The sequence below is a fragment of the Protomyctophum parallelum genome (assembly GCF_964188405.1).
Source record: "Protomyctophum parallelum genome assembly, chromosome: 11".
Lineage (NCBI taxonomy): Eukaryota > Metazoa > Chordata > Actinopteri > Myctophiformes > Myctophidae > Protomyctophum > Protomyctophum parallelum.
This window is the reverse complement of record NC_139707.1, coordinates 45,328,020-45,352,161: the sequence shown is the minus strand read 5'-3', so window position 1 is coordinate 45,352,161 and position 24,142 is coordinate 45,328,020. Positions and strand designations below refer to the sequence as shown.

General features: G+C 44.9%; 1 protein-coding gene across 1 annotated transcript in view; it reads right to left on the bottom strand.

Moving 5' to 3' along the window:
* Positions 1-24,142, bottom strand: part of LOC310867033 (low-density lipoprotein receptor-related protein 1B-like) — a gene marked incomplete at its 5' end in the record, with an annotated part of 569,593 nt that overhangs the window by 264,367 nt on the left and 281,084 nt on the right. Inside the window, 3 exon segments of the mRNA XM_083776826.1 lie at positions 521-695; positions 6,995-7,222; positions 9,718-9,849. Coding sequence (XP_083632952.1) covers positions 521-695; positions 6,995-7,222; positions 9,718-9,849 — 535 coding nt within the window.

Here is a 24,142-nt window from a genome sequence, read left to right as displayed (position 1 = left end):
CGCACAGAAGAATGGTGGTTACTTTAACGCATTCTGACCTGAGATCAGATTCTAAAAAAAGTCTTCTAAATCCTGACAGCTTTAAAAAAAAATAGCAGACCTACAAGCTCATAGCGCGCCACTCGGTGGCGCGCTATGAGCTTGTAGGTCTGCTATTTTTCAATAGCTATATAAAGCTCAACATGCGAGGGGGAGGTGAGTGATTAGTGAGCCCATTAAGACAAAGCCATCTCGGAGGTTTACAATAGTCAATGATGATGTCATGTTGCCCGGGCGCTAATTAGAGCCGAAAACCGAAGGGAAGCCGATAGATTGTGGTTTTCCGCCCGACGACCTTGTCAAGGTTCTATTGACAAATCGCTCCCCGCGTGCTCGCGAAACAATTTGTTCTCCCGTCCACCTTGACGGGGTTTTTTTTTTTCTCCCTTTTAGACGTACTAATGATATGCGTCATGAAAGGCTTTGGAGTGGAGGCTTTGAATGATGAAGTGCACAGATGTTGCGGCGCTAATCTACTTACCCCTTGGCGGGGTGCGCCACGAGGCACCGCGGCTTATCAATCCCGTGGATGACGGTGGTCTTCAGGGAGCCATCAAGGCGAGCCACATTGATCTGGGACTCGTCGTTCTCAGAGCTCAGCCAGTATAGGTTCCTGGAGAGCCAGTCTAAAGCCAGGCCGCGGCAGTTCACGATGTCTATGTAGGGGAGAGAGAGAGAGAGAGAGAGAGAGAGGAGAGACTGTCACTGAGAGCCAGTCTAAAGCCAGGCCGCGGCAGTTCACGATGTCTATATAGGGGAGAGAGAGAGAGAGAGAGAGAGAGAGGAGAGACTGTCACTGAGAGCCAGTCTAAAGCCAGGCCGCGGCAGTTCACGATGTCTATATAGGGGAGAGAGAGAGAGAGAGGAGAGACTGTCACTGAGAGCCAGTCTAAAGCCAGGCCGCGGCAGTTCACGATGTCTATATAGGGGAGAGAGAGAGAGAGAGGAGAGACTGTCACTGAGAGCCAGTCTAAAGCCAGGCCGCGGCAGTTCACGATGTCTATATAGGGGAGAGAGAGAGAGAGAGGAGAGACTGTCACTGAGAGCCAGTCTAAAGCCAGGCCGCGGCAGTTCACGATGTCTATATAGGGGAGAGAGAGAGAGAGAGGAGAGACTGTCACTGAGAGCCAGTCTAAAGCCAGGCCGCGGCAGTTCACGATGTCTATATAGGAGGGAGAGAGAGAGAGAGAGAGAGAGAGAGAGAAGAGACTGTCACTGAGAGCCAGTCTAAAGCCAGGCCGCGGCAGTTCACGATGTCTATATAGGAGAGAGAGAGAGAGAGAGACTGACACTGAGAGCCAGTCTAAAGCCAGGCCGCGGCAGTTCACAATGTCTATATAGGAGGGAGAGAGAGAGAGAGAGAGAGAGAGAGAGAAGAGACTGTCACTCGAAACCTTCCAGAACCAACCGCTTATCCCGATTCCCTGGCAAGTCCCGCAAGGACGATCTGGTGCCACCCATTTATAAAACAAATATGGGCAAATTCACCTTCCAAAGCACTGCTACCCAGGTGTGGAATGCCCCCCCTCCCCCCCATCCCTCAAAAACAAATCAATCACTGGCTTCCTTCAAGACAGGCCTAAAAATTCACCTCCTCTCCCTTTGACTGGCAGGTCAAAGGGAGAGGAGGTGAATCTGTGCGAATAACCCCTTTCCGATTAACCTTCGGCCGCAACCTGTGCATACTGTATATTTCATGTTTAGAGGAAATATTGTTACCGTGTTAACTTATTATTCATGTCATGTGTGTGAGTGGACGGGACCCGAATGGAAACAAGGCTGCAAGGTCTTTCTTCGGTGAAATCCTTTTTTTTGGACAAAAATGCCTGACTGTACATTGTGCTGTTTGCATTTTTGTTGCCTAATAAAATATTCAATCAATCAAAACCTCTGGACACTCGCCACATGGGCAGCCATGTTGATGGATCGGTGCTACGTTATACAACGTTAGCTGCGGGTGTGTTATTTATTTTTAAACAATAATAATACATTGTATTTGTATTGCACTTTTCATTCACTGGGAATCCCAGAGTGATACAGTGTGTTAAAAACACAATCAATCAAAGGTTAACCCATTCTGACCGGGCACCCATTTTGGTGTCAGCATCATGTTATGCTTTAGCTATTGAAAAATAGCAGATCTACAAGCTCATATCGCGCCACCGAGTGGCGCGATACGAGCTTGTAGGTCTGCTATTTTTGAAAAACCAAGACACTTTTAGAATCTGATCTCAGGTCAGAATGGGTTAATAATGAAACTGTCAGGATGTAATAGACATTTTTTTAATCTGATCTCAGGTCAGAATGGGTTAAAGATGTGAAGCACAGAAAGACATTGCCAACAGTGGTTACACAACAAATTATTACATGCAAAGGCCTTCTGAAAAAAAATTGACCTGTTTTAAAAGAGTGTTTCTGTGTGCAAGGCATGGAGTTTACTGTAAAAGAGTTCTCCACACTGGCACACAGTAGCACCTAAATGAAACACACCGTGCCAGTTCATATATTACCTTATCTGCAATTATTTGGCTGTAATAATAGTACTACAGACGAAAAACTGTTCAAGTCCACACTAATTATCCATAATGTATTAAATGATGGATAAGGGGTCAGGACAACGAGGCCTTTTCGTGGAGGGGTCAGAATAACATTTGGACTTAAACTGTTTTTACGTCTGTAGTATATTCTTTAGCTGTATTTTTGTACCTGCAATCTTATTTTTCAGTTTTTATTTTTCCTCCTTTTTCCCCCCTCACTCTTTTGTCTAACTATTTTATACTGTGTTGTTTTGCTTTGTGGCATCCTGAATGTGTTCCTGACCTGAGATCAGATTCTAAAATTGTCTTCTAAATCCTGACAGCTTTCTGAAAAAGCTATGTTTCTATGTCAGTCGTTCAATAAAAAATAAAAAAATAGCAGACCTACAAGCTCGTAGCGCGCCACTCGGTGGCGCGCTATGAGCTTGTAGATCTATTTTTCAATAGGTAAAGCATAACATGGTGCTAACACCAAAAGGGGGTCCCGCCCAAAATGGGTTAAGGAGATACATATTTGTCTCTTTCTCTTTTTATTGAAATTCAAATGTGTTGTTCTCTTTACTGGGTGTTTTGTGTAAAGCACACTGAATTGCCTCGTTGAATTGTAACCGTACAAATACAGTGCATAATTTGCCTGCCAATCAAAAGAATCGCTGCTGTGAAAAGTGACTACTCGACAGAACGGTCATCAGCAAATATGCTTTGTTTATAAAAAAAGAAAAAAACAATTATGCAAATTATGAAAAGAGTGGACCTGGCAAATCATGCAAAACACATTTCCCAATCAAATGCTCTGAACTCTGTCAACACTCACAGACATTAATGTCTTTTCAAAGTGCGTTCTAAAACAACAACAAAACGATTTCTCGCAAACCTACCTAACCACACAGTAACAATTCTGAAGCATTTCATATACTTTGGTTCTAACAGTCACATTAATATTGGGTGAATATCGGTGAAATATCACTGAGCTATTGGGTCAATACCTGTGGAAAAACGTATTGCTCAATATCAGTGAAAATAATTATGAATTATTTTGACGTAGGTTTGATATTGATCTTTTTGTATGAAATATCAGCCAATATCAATATGCTACAGATGTCGTGCATCACCGCTTTGAAGTTTACATTTGAGTCCTACAAATAATTCTACAAATCAATGTTGCTTCATGTATATATAATCAGTGCTGAGCAAACACAGCCTTGTTCAGTATTCTGTAAGTGGGGTTAGTTGTGGAAAATAACTGTAGCCTGTAAATGTGTTGAGGTATACCGTACTTTTATTATTTCCAATTTTCAATAACCTTTTTTATTTATTTATATCCCACAATTTTGTAACCCAATTTTCACCCCTGTGTCAATTATCTAATGTGATCCTGGGCCAACCTAGTCCCCATATATGGGGGACAAGGGGAGAGCAACGGACTTGAACTCATGCTTCCTTCATGCCTGAGTGTCCAAGTTGCTCCTTTTACACCTGACAGGGGCGGAGTTTCCCTGGTTGGACCTTAGAGTGTATATATATGAATAGAGAAGGCACCCAGATGAAATCTTGAGGCGAAATGGACATAGTGGCCGAATGAAGGTATTGCAGCCTGGCCCCAAACACATGAACGCGCTGTCCGTTGACTAACATTGTACACGTTCACGACGGACGACGCTCGTGCGCGTTCAACGGCAGCGCGTTCATGTGTTTGGGGCCACTCACCATTGCAATCCGTCCCAGAATGCACTCTGTTCCTACCAGGAAGGAGGAGTGAATCCGCCTCATGCGCTTTTGAGCAACTTAATGCAAGTGGATGGGAGGAGAACTCGGGTGTCTTGTATGTATAGATATATAACTCTATGGGTTGGACGTAGCGCGTGGAAGGAACACGTTATTCCAACCAGTTCCTTTCCCCTCCAGCAGGGGGAGTTTCCCTGGTTGGACGTAGCGCGTGGAAGGAACACGTTATTCCAACCAGTTCCTTTCCCCTCCAGCAGGGGGAGTTTCCCTGGTTGGACGTAGCGCGTGGAAGGAACACGTTATTCCAACCAGTTCCTTTCCCCTCCATCAGGCGCCCCGGCTGGCCAGGGGGAGGCAGTTTAGAGACCAGGATTACTGCATGTTTTTTGTGAGGGTATACCTACCCTATTATAATTCCAATTTTCCAATACTCTTTTACTTCTACTCCACTGAATCTCAGAAGCAAATATTGTATTTTTTTCACTCAGCTACACTTATATGAAAACTTTACTTTTGGTATTTTAAGTAAACCATGTGAGTACTGTTTTTCCCCACCACTGTTTGGGGCCCCCATGCCGCTGCTCTATGGGTGGGCCAGGATAATCCCACAGATGAGTGGACACTATAACCCTGACCCCCTGCGTCGCTGTAGAACAGAACACTGCATTCCAGCCAAACTATAATCCCTGATTAGCACAGCTATACAGTGGCAGGGATCCCAGGTGTAGCGATTATAGCCAGCTAGACTGTACAGTGACGAGGATCCCAGGTGAGTGCAATTAACCGCTCTCAGCCTGGCTTACCTCTTTTTGGCATGATGTCACTATACAGGGAAACATTTTCAAAAGATTGCAAAATGTAAAAAAAAAAAAAAAAAGATTTGAGATGTTGCTATTTGTCATATGAAAAGGTATACAGGTAATGGGCTTACGTGGTTAAAGGCAGAATGTAACTTTGTCCGGTGTTTACATAAAACAATGTATGTATGTTTTGAATTTGTAATTTTCTTTACTTGAACTGGCACAGTGATATATTGCACGCACGCGCACGCACACACACAGCACTGTCGTTACATATACGCACACTGTCACTGCGCGTAGGGCAACACAATGAGCAAGGCAGGGAGCCCCATTTTTCTTTTTGCACTGTATATTATATATACAGTATATATATTGTATTTATTGCCCTATATATGCACTTGTCACGCACACTCGCGCGCGCACACACACACACACACACACACACACACACACACACACACACACACACACACACACACACACACACACACACACACACACACACACACACACACACACACACACACACACACACACACACACACAGTTTGTCCATAGTAATACAATGCTGCCTCTTGGCCATTGATGGGGGTCAGGGCTGAGACATGTAAGGACACGCCAAGGTGAAGATCGTCTACGTCGGAATGGAAACCTCACATGTCCAAAGCAACGTTACCTTTCATGGGACACCCCGATTTTCCAATTTTCAGCACTACATTTCAGAGGCAAATATTGTATTTTTACTATATATATTTACTTTAAAACTTTAGTTACTATAGTTACTTTGTAGATTTTGGTTATTGTTACAAAAGATACATTGACCACTTCAGCCTTGTGTATACATTTCAGCTGTTTGTCGTGATGCGACACCTTTGAGCTTGTAGATCTGACACCTTTGAGCTTGTAGATCTGACACCTTTGAGCTTGTAGATCTGACACCTTTGAGCCTGTAGATCTGACACCTTTGAGCTTGTAGATCTGACACCTTTGATACCGGCCCTTCCTTACCGCCCGAGATGACCCGTCTCCAGGTGTGTTCCATTGATGAAGGCCCGCCTGGTAAGACCCCTTGACAGGGCGACTGTGGCTCAGGAGGTAGAGCAGGCCGTCCAGTGATCCATGGCTCGGCGGTTCGAATCCCGGCTCCTCCTCCTGTCCACAAGTCGAAGTGTCCTTGGGCAAGACACTGAACCCCGCGTCGCCTCCAATGAGTCGGTCGGTGTGAGCTCGCCACCGTCGGTGTGTGAATGTGGGGAAGTGAGGAGGACGCTGCATGCGTCGACTGTTCGCCTCTTCACCTCCCGATGTATGCATGAATGAACCGTTTGAAGCGCTTTGAGTAGGCACGTATAGTGCATATAGTGTTGTTTTTGGCAGCAGATTTCTATTTTAGTTTTAGTCACAGTCTCTTGAATAGTTTTCACTTAGTTTTAGTCACATTTTAGTCACCTGGAATGTTCTAGTGTTTAGTCTAGTTTTAGTCGACTAAATGCCATACGATTTTAGTCGACTAAATCTACAGTTGATTTAGTCGACTAAAATGTGTTTTGACAGGCCTTGATGTCGTTGTAATGACATATTTTACACTTGGGTTGCATGCTGAAAATAGCAGATATACAATCTCACTTGTATATCTGCTATTTTCAGCATGCAACCCAGCATAAAACTGGATCTCTTGTCCACTAGTCCCTTCATTTCTTTTTTACATTTTAGTCTAGTTTTTATTTGTTGACGAAATTGTCAGTATATTTTAGTCTTAGTTTTAGTCATCATAGATTCGTTTTTATTTAGTTTTAGTCAGTGAAAAATGGTAGTCGACGAACATTTTTCGACGAAAACAACCCCGGTATAGTGCATAGAAAAGCGCCATAAAAATGCTAATTCATTCCTTACCGCCCGAGATGACGGTCTCCAGGCGGGTCCCGTTGATGAAGGCCCGGCGTATGGCCTGCGTCTTGACGTCGGCCCAGTAGATGCGCTCCTCCAGCGCGTCGTAGTCCACCACCGTGACGTCGTCGATGTCGGGCGCCGTCAGCGCCGTCATCACGTTCATGTACGGGTCGTCCACGTCCACGCCGCGGACCTCCGAGCGCCGCACGTACAGCAGGAACCTTTTCAGCGCTGAGGAGGGGGGAGGGGGGGAGGGGAGGGGGGAGGGGGGGGGGAGGGAGGGAGGGGGAGGGGGGGGAGGGAGGGAGGGAGGGGGAGAAAGGGAGGGAATCGTGGCGAGTCGGCATTAACCCAGTAAGACCTGAGATCAGATTCTGAAAAAGCTATGTTTCTATGTCAGTCGTTCTTCGATTTTTTGAAAAATAGCAGACCTACAAGCTCGTAGCGCACCACTCGGTGGCGCGCTATGAGCTTGTAGATCTGCTATTTTTTAATAGGTAAAGCATAGCATAATGCTAACACCAGATTCTATACGGATGTCTTATAAACACGTAACGGGCCCGCCGACCTCCATCTCAAAAAGTTGTTTCCCAGAAACAAATATTTGAGTAAAAAAAAAAAAAGAATATATATATATATATATATATATATATATAAAAAAAAAGATTTGCACACATTTTCACGATTTAAATAAATAAATAAATAAAATATCTACACAGGCTTGTAGATCTGCTATTTAAAAAAAAAAAAAGCCAAAGTACAAAATAATGGTTATAAAGTGGTTAAAATCTAAAGTGAGCGTTCCCGGTTTGAAGGGGTTAAAATATGAACGAGCAGCACCGTGGCGGCGGGGCCCTATTGAAGTGTTTGACCTTTTCAGTCGGATACGGCCGTGCCAGATAACGACGGCTTTAATCCATTTAGGCCTGGAAATAATGACAGTTTTCTAGAAATACCTATGTTTCTAGGCCTATATCACTCAATATTTGGTGCCGTGGCATTAGTCAGAAGGTTTATTGTTCCGAAATTCCTATCCCTATCTCTAACCCTATAACCTAAACCTAAACCGCAAGCACGGGAGAGGTGCACGTTCGGACTAACGGGACTTCGGATCTATGGGCAGTTTGCCAATATTTCATGTCAAGGACCCCAAAAATGATCTGTAATTGGCCTCCGACCCCCATCTGAAAATATGTTGTTCCAGGGACCCTCCTCCAGAAGCAAAGATTTGAGTTCAAAACGTTTGTTCTGAAAAAAAAAATTACAAATTTGAGGCACATTTTCACGATTAAAAAAAAAAAATAGCAGACCTACAAGCTCGTATGAGCTTGTAGATCTGCTATTTTCCAATAGCTAAATTATAACATAATGCTTAAAACACCAAAAGGGGGCTCCCGCACAGAATGGCTTAATAACTCCATGCAAATGCTGATGTGTATCAGAGCCCTGAGTCGGTAGAGTAGGGTACACTTAAATGTCAGGAACAGTGATTAGTATGTAAAATAATGCTGAAATACTTTTGGAATCTTTTTTGAGAAGACACATGACATTCTGGTATTTTTTTTTGGCATACGTGTTCGTAGGCATTTAGCAAACGCTCGTGAGCAGAGCGACTTACAGTATATGCTGTGGGGCAATAGCAGTGAGCGCCATGTTGTGCTGTCGCATCCATTTTGCCCATAAGAGATTTCTTAACCCATTCTGACCTGAGATCAGATTCATACGAGGTTTCCGCTGGACACACACTGGTCTGATTAACCCATTCTGACCTGAGCTCAGATTCTAAGAATGTCAGTCGTTCTTCGATTATTCAAAAATAGCAGACCTACAAGCTCGTAGCGCGCCACTCGGTGGCGCGCTATGAGCTTGTAGATCTGCTATTTTTCAATAGCTAAAGCATAACATGATGCCAACACCAACATGGGTGCCCGGTCAGAATGGGTTAAAGCATTTATAGTCATTATTTTAAAGGGACACTTCACCCTTTTTTGCAAAATAATATATGTTAATGACGTTTAGAAGATATAGAACACTTCCCTGGGGGGTCTTTATGTGTGTAATATGTGGTTATTAGATATTTTAGATTTTATCAGTGAGCCCATAGTGTCTCTGATGTCATCGACACTGGGCTCACTTCCTTCCTGGACTACAATTCCCATAATGCTTTGGTGCACTGCTCTTCCTTGTGGATAGGGGGGGAGGGGCTGTCTTACTGAGACAAACATGTAGTCCAGGAAGTAAGTGAGCCCTGCAGCGTCCATGACATCAGAGACACTGGGCTCACTTCCTTCCTGGATACAATTCCCATAATGCTTTGGTGCACTGCTCTTCCTTGTGGATAAGGGGGGAGGGGCTGTCTTACTGAGACAACATGTAGTCCAGGAAGTAAGTGAGCCCAGTGTCGATGACATCAGAGACACTGCGACACTGCGATTGAAGCCGAGATTGAGATTGTGATTCTGTGAAAACCGCAAAACAAAAGGATATTAAAACAAAAGGAATAGGAAAAAAAAAACAGACTGAAAATGACAGTTTTCTGAAAAAGCCATGTTTCTATGTCAGTCATTCTTCGATTTGTGGCGCGCTACGAGCTTGTAGGTCTGCTATTTTTCAATAGCTAAAGCATAGGAGGACCAGCTTCTAAACGAATGTCTTATAAACCCGTAAGAGCAGACTTTGTGGTGTGTGTGTGTGTGTGTGTGTGTGTGTGTGTGCCCCTCGCTCACCGAAGCAGGACTGTTTGTTGGGCGAGAGCTTCATGAGATGCGGACAGGTGCACGACGCCGTGCGGTTGTAATTGATGAGACACAGGTGTGAGCACGGCCCGCGTCCATCATTCTCCTCGCACGGATTGGACGCTGTGGTGGAGGTGGGGGGGAGACGGGGGAAGGAGACAGGGAACAGAGAAAGTTGTTTTTTTAGACTCACACTCATAAAGAAAGCAAGGATGGGCATGCCAAACAAAGCCAAGGTGAATATTTGAACTTCCCCACAAAAAACTCTCCCTAATTTACGTCAGTGAAACTGCCATTATAATATTCACGCCTGTCACTCTGCAGTACGATTTATATTATTTTGTTCAGTAATTGTTGCTTTGTTCCATTTATAGTGACTAACATTGTTGATCTATGCTGCTGGGATCTTATGTGGCTGTCTACATACAACCTGCTGTCATTCATCTAAGGATGAACCCGTCCTTGTCCCAGCAGTAGCTCATTGTATGTCAACGGGGCCGTAAACAGAAACAAGCAAGGCTGATGTGCCAGATTGATTGATTCAGAGTTTTAAGGGGGGCCAGTTTGGAATTGCAGCCGTCCGTCCGTAGGTGCCCTGTGAGAGCAGGTTTTGAAGGAGTCAAGGGATTCACATGTCTTAATGACTGTTGGTAGGGCGTTCCACATTTTTGGTGGCATAGGAGAGGATCTGTCATAGGAGAGTGTCGTGTCATTCTCGAATGGTGCGTTTGAAATAACTACGGTAGTTATTTTCGGACAATCTTTTCAGTTGAGCTCTTTGCGTTAGCTTCCAATAACAATACAAAGTGTGCTACCAATTGTTAACACTCTTGGAGCAGAGCAGATGAAGGCCTGTCAATGCATTTAACGCATTTTTTATTTTCACACTTGTAACGCTGGTAATTGAAGTTGAAAAGCTTATTGACTGTGTTATTTCAGAGGGAATGCTGCAGCTTAATTATTGAGAATTCAATTTAAACTCAGACGTCAATACTAGGCAGGTCACTGAACGAGTTGATCCCATATTGGCATACCGTACATATGCAGGGCGTTATTGAATTACAGCAGGTGCTACAGTGTGCATTAAGTCAAGAGGATCATTAATGCTATTTTGGAAATGTGCTTGGAATGGAAGGGACAACAGTGCGCCGGCAGCACGCATCCTTTCATGGAATCTGCTTCAAAAGTGTTTAAAAAATCACGTTTACTTATACTCTGAATACAGTTCAGAGGTATAGAGCGTCGCAGTCCCGCCCCCCCTCGAGAGACCGGAAAATAAATTGCACGTTCATAGACTTTTCAAAAAGTATTTATTTAAAAGACGTTTACGCCGCGGACAAAGCCAACTCTTGTTGTGACAAATCATGACAATAAAACACAATGTTTTTTGGGCCAAACAAAAAATTAGAAAGTAGGAAAAAAAATACTTTTGTTGTCGTTTTTCTTCATTGTAATTATTTGTTTGGTCCAAAATATTGTGTTTGTTGTCATGATTTGTCACGACAAGAGTTGGCTTCGTACAACGCTTATAAGGTCTTTAAATAAATAAGTTTTGAAATGCCTATGGGGAAAAATGCATTGGGATTCATTTCCTGGGCCTGGCGTCGTCATGAAAGGGGGCGGGACTGCGACGCTCTATAGTCTAACACATTTACTTCAGATTGCACCTGTTTGAATATATTTGGTTCTATTCTATAGATGTTTTTTTAGGTACTGATTAACCCAGTCTGAACGGGAACCCATTTTGGTGTCAGCATCATGTTATGCTTTAACTATTGAAAAATAGCAGATCTACAAGCTCATATCGCGCCACCGAGTGGCGCGATTCGAGCTTGTAGGTCTGCTATTTTTGAAAAACCTAAGACACTTTTAGAATCTGATCTCAGGTCAGAATGGATTAAGTACCCTGTAATCTGTACTGTAATTTGACTTCTGATTCACATTTCTTGTCTAATCTGTGCTGGGTTTGGATTGTGTTTTTCAATTGTTGTTAAAACCTCAGCTTTGCCCCTCAACTGACCTAAAGAGTCCTCCCGTTACTGTTATGGTCAAATCAATGAAAATGTCATTCAAAAACACAGGCATTTTTGACCCATTGTGTCAAAACGTGAAAAGAGTTATTGATCCATCAATGAAAATGTCTCTTCTGGGCATGTAAATGGCAACGCCCTCGTAGTAAAAGAGTCCTTTCCGAAAAGGTTAGATCAGACAACCATTTTTAATTAAAAAAAGGGGTAAATATTTGAAATCTACCACTTTTGATCTCTAAGCCTGAGATATTTGCTCACCGGCAGTAATGAGTTTGCATTAATGAGCAGAAGTTGGCCCTCACATTATGCAAACATTTTGTCATTCTGTCCCTGTCCTTTGAGCGATATGAGAGAGAGAGAGAGAGAGAGAGAGAGAGAGAGAGAGAGAGAGAGAGAGAGAGAGAGACACACAGAGAGAGAGACAGAGAGAGAGATGGATCTGATGATAATAGAACCCTCTCACTGTGCTGTCACCACCATTATTCCCCCACAGTGCCTCCATTTAAGACCGACGCTGTTATGATTCATGTCTCCTAAAACCTGCTCAATTATTTTGCAGGTTGAATGGGGGTGGGGGGGGGGGGGGGGGGGGGGGGATGGGGCTACAAGGTAATTATTGCATCAGTAATGTTGCAGCAGATTATAATAGGCTTTATAACAAATACGGTATGAACACGCATGCATGAACAGACACACAGATTTGTATTACTATACTATACTTACTTGTGCAGCACATTTTAAGACACATTGTGAGCTTGAAATAATAGCTACTTTTCAGAAATAATAGTGCAAAGCAGGAATGACTACCTCTGATCCCTAAACCACATTTCTAAATGTCTAATCACGATGTTACCAACAACCTGAATATTTTTCTAATTAATTGTTAATTGTTAATAATAATTGTTAAACAGCTGCATTACTTAAGTTAATTTAAGTCTACACAATTAGAAAACTTAGAAATCTCTCGTAATGGTACCATTGGCCAACAGCAATACAGTTCTTTAGTTTGGGTCTGGAAGGCTAAATCTCATCAAATGGTGGTCCGTGGCTCAAATGCAGAATAAATATGATATGAAAAATCTTGAAAACCACTGATTTAAGGTATATTTAGAACGGATAAAAAAATATGCGATTAATTTGTGATTAATCACAGTTAACTATGGACAATCATGCGATTAATCAGATTAAATATTTTAATCGATTGACAGCCCTAATTATATTATATTATTAATCACCACTTTCATTGTGAGGACCATGACTGACAAAATTATATTTATCTCATATTCTGCTGTACTCGTAGGGACATTTGGTCCTCACAAGTATAGTAGTCTAATGAAAGTGTGCACACACACACACACACACACACACACACACACACACACACACACACACACACACACACACACACACACACACACACACACACACACACACACAGCATCTTCATTTACTAAACTCTATTTACATTACACAAGAAGTTCCCTAAACACAAACAACAGTAGACGTCACAGTTTGCATCACCAGCTCGGGAGAAACCCGACAACAACAACACCAAGTTGTTGTTTCAGGATACAGATCACGGACACAGGAAGCCTCGTCTCCTCCGTGTGAATGTGGCGACTGACCATTTTCACACAGACACACTGAACAGAATGTAACCAAATATGCCTTTGCTTATTAGCTCTTGGCTCAGCCATTGCTGCATGTTACGCTAGTCTGTGCTGCTCCCACTATCCCACAGATAACATGCACAGAAATTGTTTGTGACATTTTGTCGTGGTGTGCGATTTGATTAAAAAAATCACGGAGTCACCTAGACATCCTACATCCTGACAGTTTTCTGAAAAAGCTATGTTTCTATGTCAGTCGTTCTTCGGCTTTTCAAAAATAGCAGACCTACAAGCTCGTAGCGCGCCACTCAGTGGCGCGCTATGAGCTTGTAGATCTGCTATTTTTTCAATAGCTAAAGCAGAATGTAGCCAATGCCTTCGCTCAGCTTTTTGGCTCAGCCATTGCTGCAATCTGCAGGCCTCTTACAACTAATTTATGCACGTGCACACGTGTGCACACAGACACACACACACACACACACACACACACACACACACACACGCATGCATGCGTGCGCACACACACACTACCTTGGCCTTTGCGTGAAGAAAGTGCTTGTGCGATGCAGAATGAGTCTAACACAGTGTCGACTCCCATCCATCCCCGGTGTTCATGAAGCCCCTTTAACTCTGCCTAAGAAGCACCGGGAGCCGGAGCCAGCGCCAGCGCCAGCCCAGCACGCGTTTATTTCTTTTTATGTATTCAGAACATGACTGGCAGCCGGCACAGAACACACACTCCACATCCATTGTCGTCTATGATTCAGCTGAACGTAGCAGCCGCGCGTGATGATGACTCCCCATCAGTGCACGAGGAGTCGAGGACAAAGGAGTCTAAATTAGACTTCGAGCACGTGCGTGCACGTGCATGCGTGCGTGTGCGTGCGTGCATGCTGTTTCCACAGCACACAGAGAGACAGAACGTGAAATGCACTCCCTGAAACGAGCCAAAACACTCAATGTGTTCATTCACCCAGATTTTAACCCATTTAGACCTGACTGAGCTCGATTCAACAAATTATAAATCATGACAGTTTTCTGAAAAACCTCGACTTTCTATAGATCAGTGGTTCTCCTAACTATTTCATGACAAGGACCCCTAGAATTATCTGTATTTGGCCCATCTGAAAATATGTTGTTCCTCCAAGGGGGACCCTCCCCTCCAGAAGCAAATATTTGAGTTTCGCTCTGAAAGAATATATATATTCAAAGATTCGCACCACATTTTCACTATTTTTCAAAAAATAGCAGACCTACAAGCTCGTAGCGCGCCACTCGGTGGCGCGCTATGAGCTTGTAGATCTGCTATTTTTCAATAGCTAAAATGCTATAAACACCAAGAGGGGTTCCCTTGCCGGGCCAGAATGCGTTAAAGTTGGGTGTCAGTGAGTACGAGCTGCAAACCCTCCAACGCAAATGAGATTTCAATGAGCTCGTTTGAGGCGGGAGTGTCCTCCAAAAAAAATAGATATGTGTTCGTTCGCCATGTGGAACATGATTGCTGCGCGATGACAGCGAGTGACAAACAGATGGCTCCTGCTTCCCCCTCCTGCTTTTATGTATATTTTTGCTGTGGGGATATTCATCAGGGGGGCGCAGGGCAACAGAGAATGAAGAAACCAACCCTCCTCCTCCTATAATAATATCCCATCATGCAGTATACAGTGGGATATTTCGTGTCGCTGTCGGGTGGATACCTTGTATGTCCAAAAACAGTTACTTATTTTTTTGTAAATTTTTTTTATCCCACGATTTTGTAACCCATTTTTCACCCCTGTGTCAATTATCTAACCTGGGCTCTACACACCCTCCACCAACCTAGTCCCCATATATGGGGGACAAGGGGAGAGCAACGGACTTGAACTCATGCTTCCTTCATGCCTGAGTGTCCAAGTTGCTCCTTTTACACCTGACATGGGGGAGTTTCCCTGGTTGGACGTAGCGCGTGGAAAGGAACACGTTATTCCAACCAGTTCCTTTCCCCTCCAGCAGGGGGAGTTTCCCTGGTTGGACATAGCGCGTGGAAGGGACACGTTATTCCGACCAGTTCCTTTCCCCTCCATCAGGCGCCCCGGCTGGCCAGGGGGAGGCAGTTTAGAGACCAGGATTACTGCATGTTTTTTTGTGAGGGTACCTACCCTATTATATTTCCAATTGTCCAATACTCTTTTACTTCTACTCCACTAAATCTCAGAAGCAAATATAGTATTTTTTTTACTCAGCTAAAATTATATGAAAACTTTACTTTTGGTATTTTAACCCATTCTGAACGGGCACCCATTTTGGTGTTAGCATCATGTTATGCTTTAGCTATTGAAAAATAGCAGATCTACAAGCTCATATCGCGCCACCGAGAGGAACACGTTATTCCAACCAGTTCCTTTCCCCTCCATCAGGCGCCCCGGCTGGCCAGAACAGCTACTTAGTTACAACCTGTAGTTACTAGTTCGGTAGACTCGGTGAGGTTTCATCACTCACTGCATTTTTCATGTGCTGCGTTCACACTGTGTGCTTTGTGTCAACAGGGAACTTTATCAATGTGTTCAATTCAGAAACTACTGTACACAGTGGATGTTGTTCTTCAGTTAGTTAGTTTAGTTTATTCTTTAGGGGAAAGGAACTGCACATGGTCGGAATAACGTGTTCCTTCCACACGCTTTACGTCCGGACGGCCGGGGAAACTCTCCCCTGTCAGGTGAAAAGAAGCAGTTTGTTGGACTCCTCATGCATAGACTGAAGCATGCTCTGCAGAATATTGGGAAATTGTTGTTCTTTAGTCACAAAAAGCTCAGATTAATACCTACAATATAATATCTACTAATTAATATCTACCAACTCACAAGAACGCGATGCTATGTATAAGTGACTGTATAATTATGTTATGAACTTGTAGACCGGCTATTTTTGCTGCTCTCGTGTGACACAAATGAAGAGGTAGCACATTAACATAAAAAGACATTGGGATATGGAGATATGAGCTTTCTTCCTTACAAGGCAGGTAACCCTGGCAGGTTAAAGCTAGGGGGGGGGGGGGGGGGGGGATCACCGGCTACAGTAGGTTTGTGTAATTGGACGACGTCTGGAGAAAATGTCAGCAGCTCTGCAGGATTTACTAGAGCTTTAAGCTTCGGAACTATCTGCTAGTGTCCTACAACAATAGCACACAGCATTATAGGACTCTCCAGTGGTGGAAGAAGTATTCACTTTGTTAACAAAAGTATCAATACTGCAAAGTAAATGTCCTGTATTCGAAATGTACGTACTTGAGTAAAAGTAGGCTACAGAGTAGAATGTATAGGATACTCATCATGCAGAATGTTTTCAAATGTAATGAAAAAAGACCAAAAAAAGGCAGATCTACAAACTCACAAAGTGTCACGACGGATTGTGAGCTTGTAGATCTGCCATTTTCAAAGGGACAAAATGTAGGCTATAGGGATGAAGTGGGTAATGTATGGTTTGTAATAATAATTAAGCCTGGGACTTAATTAAAGCTGCTATAAGCAATGATATGTCACATTTTTAATGACCTTTTTAATGATTCATGTTTTTATTCATTACATATTATTGCTTATAGCAGCTTTAAAAAAAAGTAATCCAATGAATTAGAGGCTTTGTCGAAATCAAAATTTATCTATTGTTTAATCGCTAATCGATATTTGAGTTATTTTGGTATAGTGATGGGTTTGTTTAAACTAAATTCGCCATCCACCAAGCAAAGCTGTTGGTTGGTATGATCTCTACGCCAAACACTAACAAAAACTGCATACAATGAATGTGTTATTTTTTTTATTCCGTTATTTTTTAATTAATCAAGTCCCAGCCCAAAACAATCAGAAATAACTAGTAACTGCGGTTTTAAAATAATTGTAGTGCCCGAGAGGCATCCTAACCAGATGCCCCGAACCACCTCAGCTGACTCCTTTCCAGGCGAAGGAGCAGCGGTTCTACTCAGAGTCTCTCTCGTGTGACTGAACTTCTCACCCTATCTCTAAGGGAGACGCCAGCCACCCGTCGAAGAAAACTCATTTCGGGCAGCTTGTATTCGCAAGTTGCGACCTTATTATTTCGGTCATGACCCCCACTTCATGTCCATACAGTAGCTTCTGTTAATACGTATGTGGCTACGCAGCGAGCTAAACATAGCTTCTGTTAATACGTATGTGGCTACGCAGCGAGCTAAACATAGCTTCTGTTAACAAAGCAGCCGAGACAGGAGCTGAACTGGACACATCTCTGTGAAAGTATCATGTATTTATGTTATTTACAGTTTTGTTTATTTTAGTGGGCTCACTGTTTTTTTCCAGTTTTAGTTTAGAGGACTATTATTATTTTCTCATTTTTGGTTTCTAGTCATGGCTGCCAGTTCCCACCTGATGTCGTGTGTGAGTTCAGACTGCTCCAGACCGTACTGAATAACCGCTAGCTTACATAATGTCTTGAGGCTAGGACTGAAGTCTAAGACATACAGGTCACCTGGTCTGTTGTCTCCTCCAAAGAGGATGACCCGATCTCCCACCATGCAACAGCACATATTACTCATCCCATGTGGGCGTTTCCCCTTGGGCTCACCCTTCTTCCAGGAGAAGGTCTCTGGGTTGAATGTCCACAGATCATTGAAGAAATGGACATCATTACGGCCACCAAATATGTACAGCTCTCCATTGTAGTTAAAGGCTGAATGTTCCCAGCGTCCTTCTGGAAGAGGATGTGTAGAAGGTGTGTTCATCCAGTGGTTGGTCTCTGTGTCAAACACTCTGATGGTGTTGTAGTTCTGACCCCACAGATTGCCCCCAAATACAAACATCTTTGTCCCGATGATGGTGGCAGAGTGACACCATGAATTAGGAGGTGGAGTTCCTCTGGTGTTGATTAAAGACCAGACCATTGTGGTGGAGTCCAACTGGTACATGTCATTAGTGCGTCCAGTCTGGGACCTATGGGTCCATCCCCCATGGATAAAGATGACCTTCCCCAAGACACAGGCTGAGTGGTATCTCCTCCCCTCTGGAACGGTCCCAGAAACCTGTGGTTTGAACCATGTGTGGGCGTCGACATCAAATGCATTAAGGACATTGCAGTGATTATAATCTGGGTTAGTCCTCCCTCCCCAGAGGTAGACAGTGTCTCCAATCAGCACAGCTGTGTGGCCCCAGCGCCTGGAGGGAACCTCAAGGTGAGGTTCTCCTGTTCCAGGGGTGACTGGGGTCAACTTCCTCCAACATAAAGACGCTGTATTGAAGACGTGTACTTCAATGTGATTCATCTGGTTCACATCTAAGTCTCCTCCAAAGCAGTAGATCTCGTGTCCGACCACCACAGCAGCCTGGTCCTCCCTATGTTCTCCTTCCAGATGTATCGTCCAGTGAAACATTTCACACAGCAGCTCCACCGCCAATGAGCGTTGACAACTAACTTACAGACTAACTCAGGGTTCCTCGTTGCAAGTCACTGTGAACTGATGTTGAGTGTATCGGACAATTATTTATAAAGAACAAATAATATGTGATGTCATTGCATGATTACATCAGTGGGAGGAGTTTACGTCAATCTGATTGGCCAATTGGCAATCGGTCGGACCCACAGTTGTCCAGAACCGCCACAAAAGGCGCCTGCCCGGGCTCTGGACAGGGCCCCTGCCCAGGGCTCCATATATGGAGCCGGCCTGTTCTGACATCACAATGATTGTTCTGACATCTGCGTAGACTCCATATTTGGCCATGCCTGACAAATAACTCCATGTATGGGCATAAAAGGGACACAGACATAACTAGAAATGCACTCTGTCGAGCTGCCAACTTGCACACAAGTAGACCATGTATGGCCTGCTTGTGCGCAAGCAGAGAGCGCCATGAGGTGCGCTCACCACTGCTGGTACGACTGCTGCTCTGAGTCCTAGAGCTCTGTGCTGTCTGTCTGGGTACGACTGCTGCTCTGAGTCCTAGAGCTCTGTGCTGTCTGTCTGGGTACGACTGCTGCTCTGATACATACATAGCCAGCCGATCGCTGTTCTTGGTGCCTGACCCTGGCGGGCCTAGCGGTCCAGGCGCATCGTGCCACATATAGGCCCTGGCGTGTCGCGAGTTCGAGTCCCGTTCATGACAACCTTTGATGCATGTCTCTCTCCCGTCCACTCCCACGTTAAGGATTGTTTAAAACGCACCTGTATCGTTACACTTCCTCGTCCACCACTACCACTGCATTTTCGAAGGACAATGACAAAGCAACGCATGGACCGTTTGACAAACTTCCGCGAACGCACAGCAAAATGCTTCCGTGACTATCAACGGTCCGAGGACTGATCTTAGCGGAGAAGCTGACATTCCCTCCGTTGTTTCACTCTTCTGCTCTCACCACACGTGTACGTAATACGTGGCTACGCAGCGTGCTAAACATAGCTTCTGGTAATACGTATGTGGCTACGCAGCGAGCTAAACATAGCTTCTGGTAATACGTATGTGGCTACGCAGCGAGCTAAACATAGCTTCTGTTAATACGTATGTGGCTACGCAGCGAGCTAAACATAGCTTCAGTTAATACGCATGTGGCTACACAGCGAGCTAAACATAGCTTCAGTTAATACGTATGTGGCTACACAGCGAGCTAAACATAGCTTCAGTTAATACGTATGTGGCTACGCAGCGAGCTAAACATAGCTTATGTTAATACGTATGTGGCTACGCAGCGAGCTAAACATAGCTTCTGTTAATACGTATGTGGCTACGCAGCGAGCTAAACATAGCTTCTGTTAATATGTATGTGGCTACGCAGCGAGCTAGCTTCTGTTCACAAAGCAGCCGAGACAGGAGCTGAACTGGACACATATCTGTGAAAGTATCATGTATTTATGTTATTTACAGTTTTGTTTATTTTAGTGGGCTCACTGTTTTTTTTTTCCAGTTTTAGTTTAGAGGACTATGTTTATTTTCTCATTGTTGGTTTCTAGTCATGGCTGCCAGTTCCCGCCTGATGTTGTGTGTGAGTTCAGACTGCTCCAGATCGTACTGAATAACTGCTAGCTTACATAATGTCTTGAGGCTAGGACTGAAGTCTAAGACATACAGGTCACCTGGGGTGTCTCCTCCAAAGAGGATGGCACGATCTCCCAGCATGCAACAGCACATATCCTTCATCCCATGTGGGCGTTTCCCCTTGGGCTCAACCTTCTTCCAGGAGAAGGTCTCTGGAGTGAACTTCCACAGATCATGATACAGATAATGGACATTGTTTTCATAATTACGGCCACCAAATATGTACATCTCTCCATTGTAGGTAAAGGCTGAATGACCCCAGCGTCCTTCTGGAAGAGGATGTGTAGAAGGTGTGTTCATCCAGTGGTTGGTCTGTGTGTCAAACACTCTGATGGTGTTGTAGTGGTACTGACCCCACAGATTGCCCCCAAATACAAACATCTTTGTCCCGATGATGGTGGCAGAGTGACACCATGAATTAGGAGGTGGAGTTCCTCTGGTGTTGATTAAAGACCAGGCCATTGTGGTGGAGTCCAACTTGTAGATGTCATTAGTGCGTCCAGTCTGGGACCTCTGGGTCCATCCCCCATGGATAAACATGACCTTCCCCAAGACACAGGCTGAGTGGTAGTACCCCCCCTCTGGAACGGTCCCAGAAACCTGTGGTTTGAACCATGTGTGGGCGTCGACATCAAATGCATTAAGGACATTGCAGTATTTATAATCTGGCTTAGTCCTCCCTCCCCAGAGGTATTTATAATCTGGCTTAGTCCTCCCTCCCCAGAGGTAGACGGTGTCTCCAATCAGCACAGCTGTGAGGCCCTTACGCATGGAGGGAGCCTCAAGGTGAGGTTCGCCTGTTCCAGGGGTCCCTGGGGTCAACCTCCTCCAGCATAAAGACACTGTGTTGAAGACGTGTACTTCAATGTGATCTCGTCTCCTCTGGTTTCCGTCTCCTCCAAAGCAGTAGATCTGGTGTCCGTCCACCACAGCAGCCTGGTCCTTCCTATGTTCTCCTTCCAGATGTATCGTCCAGTGAAACATTTCACACAGCTGCTCCACCGTCTTATGAGCGTTGACAACTAACTTACAGACTAACTCAGGCTTCCTCGTTGCAAGTCACTATGAACTGATGTTTAGTGTATCGGACAATTATTTATAAAGAACAGATAATATGGTTGTGATGTCATTGCATGATTACATCAGTGGGAGGAGTTTACATCAATCTGATTGGCCAATTGGCAACCTATAATTTGTAATCCAGAACTCGAGTACCGTTCACCCCCCCCCCCCCCCCCCCCCCCCCCCCCCCCCAACGACTTCAAATTCGACACACGTGTTCCACACCCCCACAGGGAGTGCAGTGCCCGGTGTCGAGTCGGGTCGGACCCACAGTTGTCCAGAACCGCCACAAAAGGCGCCTGCCCGGGCTCTGGACAGGGCCCCTGCCCAGGGCTCCATATATGGAGCCGGCCTGTTCTGACATCACAATGATTGTTCTGACATCTGCATAGACTCCATATTTGGCCTGACAAATAACTCCATGTATGGGCATAAAAGGGACACAGACATAACTAGAAATGCACTCTGTCGAGCTGCCAACGTGCACATTGCGCACACGTAGGCCATGTATGTCCTGCTTGTGCGCAAGCAGAGAGCGCCATGAGGTGCGCTCACCACTGCTGGTACGACTGCTGCTCTGAGTCCTAGAGCTCTACTGCTGTCTGTCTGGGTACGACTGCTGCTCTGAGTCTTAGAGCTCTGTGCTGTCTGTCTGGGTACGACTGCTGCTCTGAGTCTTAGAGCTCTGTGCTGTCTGTCTGGGTACGACTGCTGCTCTGAGTCTTAGAGCTCTGTGCTGTCTGTCTGGGTACGACTGCTGCTCTGAGTCTTAGAGCTCTGTGCTGTCTGTCTGGGTACGACTGCTGCTCTGAGTCTTAGAGCTCTGTGCTGTCTCGGTACGACTGCTGCTCTGATTCCTAGAGCTCTCTGCTGTCTGTCTGGGTACGACTGCTGCTCTGAGGCCTAGAGCTCTCTGCTGTCTGGGTACGACTGCTGCTCTGAGTCTTAGAGCTCTGTGCTGTCTGGGTACGACTGCTGCTCTGAGTCTTAGAGCTCTGTGCTGTCTGTCTGGGTACGACTGCTGCTCTGAGTCTTAGAGCTCTGTGCTGTCTGTCTGGGTACGACTGCTGCTCTGAGTCTTAGAGCTCTGTGCTGTCTGTCTGGGTACGACTGCTGCTCTGAGTCTTAGAGCTCTGTGCTGTCTGTCTGGGTACGACTGCTGCTCTGAGGCCTAGAGCTCTCTGCTGTCTGGGTACGACTGCTGCTCTGAGTCCTAGAGCTCTGTGCTGTCTGTCTGGGTATGACTGCTGCTCTGAGTCTTAGAGCTCTGTGCTGTCTGTCTGGGTACGACTGCTGCTCTGAGTCCTAGAGCTCTCTGCTGTCTGTCTGGGTATGACTGCTGCTCTGAGTCCTAGAGCTCTGTGCTGTCTGTCTGGGTACGACTGCTGCTCTGAGTCTTAGAGCTCTGTGCTGTCTGTCTGGGTACGACTGCTGCTCTGAGTCTTAGAGCTCTGTGCTGTCTGGGTACGACTGCTGCTCTGAGTCCTAGAGCTCTCTGCTGTCTGTCTGGGTATGACTGCTGCTCTGAGTCCTAGAGCTCTCTGCTGTCTGTCTGGGTACGACTGCTGCTCTGAGTCCTAGAGCTCTCTGCTGTCTGTCTGGGTACGACTGCTGCTCTGAGTCCTAGAGCTCTCTGCTGTCTGTCTGGGTACGACTGCTGCTCTGAGTCCTAGAGCTCTCTGCTGTCTGTCTGGGTATGACTGCTGCTCTGAGTCCTAGAGCTCTGTGCTGTCTGTCTGGGTACGACTGCTGCTCTGAGTCTTAGAGCTCTCTGCTGTCTGTCTGGGTATGACTGCTGCTCTGAGTCTTAGAGCTCTGTGCTGTCTGTCTGGGTACGACTGCTGCTCTGAGTTCCGGTGGCGCTGCTCAGTGGCGACCCGGGCTCCAGTGCTGCTGCTGCATTGAGCGCTTTTAATTGTTTTTACTGTTTTTATCGTTGTATGTCCTTGAATCATTGTACAAGCAGTAAAGAGAAACACAGGGCTTTTCTCTTCTGGGGAGCATCAGAAGCTAGCGCTGTCTCTCTTTCTGTAACATTGTTGTGACTGACATTTTTAGAATCTGATCTCAGGTCAGAATGGGTTAATCAGACACAGTGTGTGTCCGGCGGAAACCTCGTATGAATCTGATCTCAGGTCAGCATGGGTTAATGCTCCCAGAGTATACGTGGTGGAGAATGTTTCGCCCACTGCCGCCATGCAGTAAGTAGTTTATGGGTTGAAAAGAAGGACAATACATGAAAAAAAAGGCAGCCAATACATGACTAATAAGTGCACCTGAGGACTGTAGCCTACTCACTGTAAGTACACTGTTGAAGTATTTAATTTATTTTACTTTGCAAGCTGGTTGTTTGTTTTTACCTTTTAATTACTCACTTTAGGTATATGCTGCTGAGAGACACTTGAGATAATGTTTTTCAGAAATGCCCTGAATCACTCTGATGACTGCAATATTAAATCAAATAATACATGAATATATACGAGATTAAACAGTTTTACACCAGGAAGGGACTCTTGGGACCGAAACGCACAAAATAAATAAAGTCCCACGATAACATTTCAGAAAATGTGCTTAGTTTGTAATTCGCACTTTTAATACATATAAGCAGCCTTGCCGAGCCATGAGGCGCATAGGGGCAGGAGCCTATCTCCTGTTTCTGTAGCCATGAGGCCCATAGGGCAGG